At 32.1% G+C, this 11072-nt stretch overlaps 1 protein-coding gene across 1 annotated transcript; it reads left to right on the forward strand.

The window, feature by feature from the left end:
- Positions 1 to 9030: 9030 nt before the first annotated feature.
- On the forward strand, positions 9031 to 10745 carry LOC137647898 (uncharacterized). Its single transcript, XM_068380850.1, has 3 exons — positions 9031 to 9261; positions 9393 to 9622; positions 10625 to 10745. Exons 1-3 carry the CDS (start codon positions 9031 to 9033, stop codon positions 10743 to 10745), a joined length of 582 nt encoding a protein of 193 aa, XP_068236951.1.
- The last annotated feature ends 327 nt before the right edge of the window (positions 10746 to 11072 follow it).

The raw sequence follows: 11072 nt of genomic DNA on the forward strand, positions 1-11072 counted from the left end.
TATATATATATATATATATGTATATATATAAATATATATATATATATATATATATATATATATATATATATATATATATATATATATATATATATATATATATACATATATATATATATCTATATGTATATATATATATATATATATATATATATATATATATATATATATATATATATATATATATATATATATATATATATATATATATACATATATATATATATATATATATATATATATATATATAGATTTATAAATATATATATATATATATATATATATATATATATATATAAATATATATATATATATATATATATATATATATATATATATATATATATACATATATAAATATATATATATATATATATATATATATATATATATATATATATATATATATACATATATATATATATAGATTTATATATGTATATATATATATATATATATATATATATTTATATATATATATATATATATATATATATATATATATATATATATATATAAATATATATATATATATATATTTACTTATATATATACAATTATATATATATATATATATATATATATATATATATATATATATATATATATATATTTACTTATATATATATACAATTATATATATATATATATATATATATATATATATATATATATATATATATATATATATATATATATATATATATATATATATATATATTTATATATATATATATATATATATTTATTTATATATATATATTTATATATATATATATATATATATATATATATATATATATATATATATTTATATATATATTTATATATATATATATATATATTTATTTATTTATTTACATATATATATATAAATATATATATATATATATATATATATATATATATATATATATTTTATATATATATAAATTTATATATATACATATATATGCATTTATATATATATATATATATATATATATATATATATATATATATATATATATATATATATATATATATATATATATGTATATACATATACAGTATATATATATATATATATATATATATATATATATATATATATATATATATATATAAATATATATATATATATATATATATATATATATATATATATATATATATATATATATATACATATATATATATATATATATATATATATATATATATATATATATATATAAAGATATATATATATATATATATATATATATATATATATATATATATATATAAATATATATATATATATATATATATATATATATATATATATATATATATATATATATATATATATATATATATATATGAGCCACACAGAATCTGAAGAGTGAAAACCCAACAACCTCAAGCCCGGCATCTTGAATCCCAACATGCAAGGTTACCCAAGGTATATAGAATAAGGGAGAGAGGTACATAAATTGATATGCTTGATAGGACTTCAAAAATATTCAATTAACATTTGACCTGGGATTTATTTACAATGACTTATTTACAACTTTACAATACATTATTTGATAAGCTAACATAAATATACATAGATAACACATAATAGTATCTGGTTTCATAATAGAAATGAGAAATATTTAGTAAAAGTAAAAAGAATTAAATTTAGGATTTTTTTTCTTTTTTTTTGCCTACTTGATATAATTTGGGCATTTAGAACTCTCATACTAAAAAACATCCGACATCTAACAAAAAACATTATTACTTTAAAGGGCAAGGATACAAATTTTTCAATATGGCGTGCATAATACACCATTGCCTGGTCTCATTGTATTTTCTCCATAGTATGTTTTAGAAAATTTTCCATTACCTTTAATTTTTAAAAAAAAATCAGCACTTGGTTCCGTTAATTTATCATCATGTCACTCTACTGCACTAATCCAGGTACCTTTCACTTTTTTAAGCTTACATCCTAAGAACTGATAATCGGGAAATTTAGATGCCACATAACCTCCAACATATCGACGGCCCTCTTCGTCTGCAACATTCTCGAAAGTTCTTTCATTAAATTCATTTTTAAAGTTTTATGAATCTTCTTCTGGCATCTTCTCATCTTCAGTTGAGGCAAACACCATTGCAGAAATCATAAGCTCTCTTTCAAGATCAGTTTCATTTTAATCATTATTTTCATAACTTTTCTTCTGACTGAACATTCCTTCTGACATATTTGAAGAATCGCACTCCTTCATCGAGATACATTTTTTTTCCAGTTATAGAGTTTCCTTTGACAAGTAAATATGACCTTATTCTGTGTTTGACTTCAACTGACGTAGGATAATCATAAGTTGCACCCATTTGTCTAAGACAGCCAAACATGTTTTCCAGTCCATCTTGGTTAAGTCAGGAGGTAATTATGTATGATACATCATATTTACTTCTCAACATATCATGCAACCTTGGCAAAGATTTACATGACACAATAAGTCTCTTTTGGAACTGATATATCTTTTCAAAACTCGCATCGTTTCAGCTGCATACTTCATATTGTCAAGGATTTTATTCTGTTCAGACAGTTGCATCCCATAGACATGTCTACATTTTTTTCTGTCATAAGGTACCCTTGAATTAAACACATCAAACCAGGAGTCGGCAAGCTTTATAAAGTCCCTTGTACTTTCCCAGTACATGCTCTTCAAAAGTCCCTGACTTCCATAAAAACCTAAAGCTTTAGATGTTGTTTCCGAAAGAAGCTGCACTGCTTTCCTCACATTCATACGTTGTGTATCTGTTACATTTATGTGTTTCTCTGTTAAACGATATGTGGGTTTCAAATCACTTTTACTTTGGTTGAAAATTTCCCTAACACATCCGCTTAGAACAAAATTTCTAGATTGTAATTCAAAACCTGAATCAAGAAAATTGTTTCTCACTAACTTGATTAAATGAGGAGCATCGGCAAAGGCATGAATTTCTCTTTCTGGTACAGAGGGGTTCTCAAATGAAGGATTTTCTGTTCCTATATTGAGACTGTTCCATAAACTGATATTAGTAGGACTCATGTCACACACCATATCCACAACAGGAAAACCGACAGACTCCACTTTTGTAACTACATGAAATAATAGTTCCTTGGTAACCTTGATATCAAAATTATAATATATTAGTTGGTTCCAAGATTCTGTTATTCCTCTGATCATAATGCACTGTACACAAGATTTAGGATCATAAAGTGTCTTTGATCCTTGGTCATAACACCAGATTTGAGAAACACTACATTCATCAAATGAAATTACACATAAACGACTATATTCTTTCATTTACTTGCCCTTTTTATTTAGTATTTCAAAAACTGTGCGCAAGATCCCCGGGTCAACAATGATTTTTGATGCCCAACGCCTTAAGGTACTTTCTGAGGAAAGAGGAATCTTGCACTCATCACGTAACTACCGATAACCTTTAGGACTCAAATTTTTTAGTGTTATTGCACGACTAATGTCACCATCTGCCCAACGTTTCACATTTCTTCCACTCATAATGTTTTGCACCTGTGAAGGAGAAAACACTTTTTCTAAAAATGCTCTGCGACATGATGCTTCATTTCTCATAATCTCTAAATCCTCCAACAAACGTAACCTTTCTTTATCCCACTGCCCTTTCTTTGTAAGGAGATCATTTCTTTCTTGAGTAACGCTGTTCAATTGACTCTGCAACTCTTTCAGTGTTGCTGTATGAACCCTTTCTTCACTTTGAGGATAGTCTTCTCCACACGAAACATTGTTGTAATCCTCAAGCTCATTTTCACAACCTGATAACATTTCTGCAATTAAGCGTTTCCGATTTTTCTCTTTTATCCTTTTCATTCGAGATGTACCAGATACACTATCATCTGAAATGTAGAAAGAAAACCATTTTAATATCTCTCTTTCTCTTACACACACACACACACACACACACACACACACACACACACACACACACACACATATATATATATATATATATATATATATATATATATATATATATATATATATATATATATATATATATATATATATATATATGCATCAGTTGTCATAAGACTTCGTATTAATATGATCGTGACTGAGGGATGGAATATGCCAAGTTTTCCCTTTATAGTCTCTTTCTATTTACTATATATGTACACACAAACCCCCATATATAAACACAGATAACAGCTGTTATGAGTAAATAGTGTGACTAATTAAAAAAAAAGTAAATAGGTTTTTCAAGTAATACTGAAAAAATTGAAAAAGAAAGATTACCAACCTTGTGAATGAGGTATGTGAAGTGTTGGGATTGCATTGCTCTTCAGACGTCTGTATTTCATTGCTGGGGCTCGTGATCTAAGAAGTTCCTGTTGCAGGTCGCTCTTATAAGTATTTTCTTCAAAATGTTTACTGCATATGCAATGAGTAGTAGGGGTAAAGTTGTCCTTTTTCTAACAACGATGAACTCATTTCCTTCTTGTTTCCTCATCACGAGGGAATCGGAAAAAGGATACCTCCTTTTTTTTCTACTATTTGAATAACAACCAAATACGGCGCAGTTGTTTGGCATTATTCAAATAATAATCTAGGTTATATAAATAATCAAAACTATGGTTTTATTCGAAAAATGTCAAAATAAATCACTGCAGAGATGACTGAAGTGACCTGTGATCGACATTTGAATAAAACGGTAGCTGGATGACTTCTCGCCCTGACATGACCTCCAGGCGACGCGGTTCTTGGGGGGATAAGCCGCAACCCCCCACAAATGACTCTACCTGGTCACTCTATATACCTTGAGGTTAACGAGATACCCTAAATCTTCGCAGTCATACCCACACAACCAGACAAATTGTTTTTTTCCTAACAGCCAGACAGAGTTTCTCGAAATAAGCGGTAATAGCATACAGATGACACTGGGCCCAGCCATGGATGAATTTGACCATTGCCTTGATCCTGCTGTATTCTCGGCATATGTATGCGCATTTAAAAACTTTATCCAAAGCCTTGATGACACTGAGGGAGACAGAGAGAATTATCTTTTTCATATTCCTTGAGAGAGAGAGAGAGAGAGAGAGAGAGAGAGAGAGAGAGAGGGAGAGAGAGAGAGAGAGAGAGAGGGAGAGAGAGTTAATCAGGAATGAGAAATAATATTTAATATCTTTATACTTAGAATAATATAAAAAAGTCTAAGAATTGATTAACCAATTTTTGCACCAAAACTAACTAGTTATTGTGCTATATCGCCAACTCATAACTATGCTCATCGGATTTTCTTATTACAAGCTTATCAAGGCATTTATATAATTTAGTTGACCAGTAACCCTCTTTAAAAATATCTAATAATAATAATAATAATAATAATAACAATAATAATAATAATAATAATTATAAAAATAATAATAATAATAATAATAATATATAATTTAGTTGACAAATAACCATCTTTAATAATAATAATAATAATAATAATAATAATAATAATAATAATAATAATAATAGTAATAATAATAATAATTACTGTCTCAGTAGCATTAACTTTGCAGTTGAGCTTTTATATTGCTCGTAATTTTCTTCCTTTGCCAGTAATGCATTCTGCCAGAAACTGTGCTATGTTAGTCATCGGTAGGGGAAGGCAAAATGAATAGAAAAAATAATCTTTTATTTTTACTAAAGTAAACTTGTCAACATTTTTAAAATTGAAGTATAGATGCTACACATTATGAAGGGTGCGGAGTGTCTCCTTCTATTATCAAGCAAAATCTGCCTCAGGTGTCGGGAATAGGTTGCTTCACCTTATCAGCTGCTCGGCGCTAATTGGTTGTGAACTACACTCCCATCGGCTATGGTAGTCGCTAGGAGAGGCTCTGTCACAGTCAGGTTGGCATTCCACTTACAGTCACTGGTATAAGGTGGAGTGATGTTTTGGGTAGGCTCAGCCATGGCTCACAATGCGCACCATATTTAGAGCCATTAGCTGGGCCTACCCAAACACACGTCCTGGAACGGATTCAGAGCCAAGCAAGCTGTTCAGCCGCTTAGAGTATCAGTTCAGGGAGTGCATTCCTGCATGTTGAATGCTGGAGGTGGTCATTGGTCGAGCCTCAGTACCTGGTAAGCGGACAGGCCGTTCATTATTGATGCCATCATCTTTAATACAAAGTTGATTCAAGGATATTTTAAGCATAATTGGAGTAGGTGGGGTTTCTCTATTTGGATGAGCAAAGCCTCCAGGATCCTAACCCTCCCAACCGCTGGGGCGCTCTCAATGATCATTGTATATCTTATGATTTCCTCAAGGACCACGTTGTTGTGAGTGAAGAGCAGGTGGGTGGTGATGGCTCCCTACTGGATGTGCCAGGTCCATATTTTTGAGAATTTTCTCGTGGTCATTCCATTATAAAGTCCAGGACATCCATGGATTGAGCATTAGTAAAAATAAACAATGTTTGGCATCATCAGAAAGTCCTACCTGAGAGGGGCAAGGTTGGGCGTTCATAGTTTAATTGTGAATATTCTTGTTTATTGTAGAATCTTCTTGAATTGGGTTAACATGGTTCTTTATGAGGTCCCTCAAGGACATCGTGTACTCTTAGTACTGGGTGCGCATGATGCCTCTGTAGTATAAGTTGATACAATATGAGTGCTCTCACTGCTGGGCTCGGCATCGTACCACTTGTCCAGAGTACATTTGACCTCTCTATTAACCTTCCTGTATGAGTAGTTATGCTATTGTTAACAAAGACCTGGGTAATTCTCTCCTGTTCTTTATGTGTCTCCTTCCAGGAAGAACAGTGGGAGAGGTCCTTACAAATGTATACAATAATGGTGAATGTCTTGTATCTAGTGGGGCAATCACTATGACCATGAAAGTAGAAGCTTAATATTGTGGGTTTACTGTAGATAGCGGTATCAAAACTAAACTTAGCTAAATAAAACAGGACGCTCAGGAAGGGAAGGCAGCCGTTGTTTTGGTGTTCCTCCGTGATTCTGGGAGAAGTGCACTAATCAAAGGTCTTACGAAACTCACCAATACATTTGGTAAAGGGTGGTTTAACAAAAGTGTTATTGATGTATCAGATACATATATCATGTTGGTGTACACGTACAAAAACATTCTCTTCAACGAAAACCATGTATAAATTGGCATAAAGAACGCCCAGCTGTGAGCCATTCACTACACAATCCTTTTGACTTTACATATACCCAGAGTGGGGAAGAGAAAGGCTGTTTTTTTTTTTTTTTTTTTTTTTTTTCTTTTTTTTTTTTTTGTACATATGCCCAGGAAAGTGTGGCAGGGGGTGGTGTGAGGACATGATGCCAAATGCACTTGTGCCGAAAGACAAGACTCGTAAGCCAAGAAGCTTAACGGACAAGAAGCCAAAGAGACATGACACAGAAAGGATAAAAAGCCAAAATGACAGGAAGCAAAACACGCAGGAACACGAACAGATATGGATTGGAACAAACATGAAGCCTAATACATATGAATTCAAACAAACAGGGAAAATGGGACAAGTCTAAAAAATCTCTCGCTAGTCGTAAATCAGATGATTACCATAAACCTCAATTAAATGAAGATAATGGTAACCATTTTTTTTAGAACAAATAATTAGCAATTTAATGATTGAAATACGAAAAACATAATTATCAACTCTGTTATTAGTAACAAGTAAAAAAAGCAATACAATACAAACTGACTTTTATTTTCCTTGAGCTTGATCATGAATTTTGTCAAGGCAGGGCGAGGAGAAAAACACTTCCTTTAATCGATTATAGCTGCATTGTACATTAAAAAGTTAAAGATATAATATACTGGCAGCGTGAAAAACGCAGTTTAGTAATAGAAATAAATAATGATGATGAACTACAAAATTTTGCATACAATCATTCTTATCCACATTCTGGTGCTCGTAATTCTGATTTCAAAGTAATGGACTGTACAATGAGTAAAGCTGACTATTCAACGGAAGTTACGAGCAGCATCATTAGTAATGAAACAGATACATTAAAATATTTTCCGAGAAAATAAGGTTAGGAGGGAGAAGAAAGGCTGGTTTTGATGTTGAATTATGGTAACTTAACACCAGAGTTATAGATAATTTTCACAGATCTAACAATTCACTTGAAGGATGGTATGTGGTTTTCAAACTTAATGGAATTATACAAAAAGAACAAGCTGCAAATGAAGTATTATATAATAAATATTTGTCCTTATCCTACTTTCAGAAATACTCATCTTTTGTTAGTATATGAATTTTAAATTATTTTCTTTTTTTTACTATACTATTATTTTAGGAATAAACTTTTTCCGATTATATTTATGAAATATTTCATTAAAAATTTTACATATAGCAAAAAACTAAATTCTCCATTCTTCCTCCCGTCCGTTGGACTTCATGTCTGTTCGGCTTCATATCTCTTCGGCTTCTTGTGTCTTCAGCTTCTTGTCTTTTATGCTTTTTAGCTCTAGTTTCTTATTTTTCAGCATAAGTGCATTAAGTATTATGTCCTACTACTCAGCGGGCAGGCCCTGGGAGGTTGACTTGAGGGGCCAAGCCATCTCTATACTGTAGATTTGCTATAGGTTAAATTAAGTTAGGTTATTTCATTTAGAGAAATGTTAGTAAAAAGAGACTCCATGTCCAGATGAGCGATGAAACCTTCACTGATATATCCTTTGATGGTTGTCAGGAACTCCATTGAAGAGGCAAGGAGAAAGGAGAAAAGTGGTTGTGGAACAAAGAGGTTCAAGAATCAGTTAAAATAAAATAAAGTAATTTATGGACTGGGAAATAAGACAGCCACATCACTAGAGGAATAGTGCAGAGAAGAGGCAATATTATTCTCGGAGAAAAGTATGTATAGCTATTGGAAGAGCGGTAAGGCAGTTAAATGAAAATCTAGGACCAAAGGAAGGTATAAGGGATATTCATAAGATTTCAAACTTGAGGAAAAGGCAAGGACTGGTTTTGGGGCATAGGTTAGTCATCAGGGAAAGTGATGGAAATATATTACATAGGGATGATTGCATTAAATGGAGAGGTATGAACAACTATTGAAAACTAATGATAAAAGAGAGGAGCTGGGTGAAGCAGATAGGGTTGAGAGGCCATTGATAGAGATACGGAATATAGGAGTAAAGCAGGCATTGAGCAGAATGAAAAATGGAAAACCCCCAGGCCTGTCAGATGTTCAAATTGAAAGGATCAAGATACTAGCTATAGAGGAAGAAGAATGGATGCCACATTCATCGATCGCAATTCAGGTAGAGGAAATAATGCAGGAAAAATGGGCTGAGTGTATTGAGATCAACATTTAAGCAGAAAGGTCCCATCATGGAACCTGGTTACTACAAGAGAAGTAAACTAACATAGCATGGTTTCTAATTTTTAAAAGATACTAGATGAGAGATTGAGAGAGATTGTAAAGATTTGGAAACAGCAATATAAATTCAAGAGGCTTCGAGGGACGGTGGATGATATCTTTATAGTAAGGCAGTTATACGTAAAGAGACTAGAGGAAAACCAGAAGGTCTTCAGTGATTTTGTTTATTTAGGGAAGGCTTATGATAAGATAAAAAGAGAAGTGATGTTATGCTGCATGGGGAAGAGGAAAGTCCCAGAGAAGTTTGTTAGAGTGGTAGAGATGATATACAGAAGAAGAAGGACAAAATTAATAACAGCTGTTGGAGAGACATAAACCTTTAAATTTCATGTTGGATTGCACCAGTGGTCAGCATTGAGCTCGTTTTTATTTGCGTTGGTCTTGGATATGTTAAGTGAGTTTTGGGAGTTTTTATATACATATGACTTGAAGATTACTAATAAAATTGAGGAAGAATTACAGAGATCGGCATTAAAGTGGCAAGAAACTTTGGAAAGGGATGACTTGAGGGTATATGTGGATAAAACTGAAGCTATGGTGAGCAGTAGGGAAGGTTTGGACAGGATAGCCATACACAAAAGTAGAGGCACATTTGAAAAACAAAATTAGCACAATTTGTATTCTTTGGATCTAATATAAAGCAGGAGGGAGGATATGAGGCTAAAATTGATAATATTATAAAAGCAACATGAGGAAAGGGGAGGGAGGTAGCAGGAGTGGTGTGTCATAGGAAAATGTCAATCCAGGTAAAAACCAAGATCTATAGTATGATAACAGGGCAGTTTTATTATATGGATCAGAAAAAGGCTTCAAGACAAAAAGAGGAAGCTTGAGAGAGCAGAGATGAGACTGCCGAAGTGGGTTATGGGAATATCACTGCTTGAAAGATTGGAAAATCATGAAATAAGAATAATGGCCGATATAGTGAAGATTACAGACATGATAAGAATGGCACGACTGAGAAGGAGCAAGAGAGATGCAGGAAATTAGATGGTGTGATCAGGTGAAGGATGATATAGCAACGATAAGTTTGGTGGAAGAGGATGCCTTTCATAGACGGCATTGGAGAGGGTGCATTTGGCTATGGAGTCCTTAATGTAGGAATAATGGTGGAGAAGAGGAATAAGTCAAGATGGTGTCTAGCTTCTCCTGATAGTCCCTGGTGTCAATAAATACAAAGGCTGCAACCTTGTCAGCTATTCGGAAAGTAACATAAGCTTCATCTCTGTGCTTTTCGGCATCAGTTCTCATGGTCCTGAAAACAAAACCTCTAATGTACTGTTAATGGTCCATGAGTGCCTCAGCCAGCAAAACGGGCCGGAGAGCATCCGTTACATGGAGGGCACCTTTTCCCTTGATGACTGAGGAAGGAGGATGGAGTTGATCACAGTTCAGCCTCTAGCCTCTTATACGTGGGTTTGGGGTGAGATATAAAGTGGCAGTTGAGACCAAGTTTAAGTATCTCATCCTGGACAAGTGAAGTGGAGAAAGTTGAAATGTTGCATACCGTTTGTTTGCAGGGATACGAATTATACCACCGTTGATGAAATCTTATTTTTTTCAGAAAATTTTAATTTTCTACGCCCGACCCCGGTCCTTAAGAGTCCTGAGAGCATGGAAAATTTTGCCTGGCCATCGTTATCTTGGGGATGTAGTTCGAAAAATCTTTTTTTTTTCTTCTTTTACTATTTG

This window comes from Palaemon carinicauda, chromosome 10, assembly GCF_036898095.1.
Source record: "Palaemon carinicauda isolate YSFRI2023 chromosome 10, ASM3689809v2, whole genome shotgun sequence".
Taxonomy (NCBI): Eukaryota; Metazoa; Arthropoda; class Malacostraca; order Decapoda; family Palaemonidae; genus Palaemon; species Palaemon carinicauda.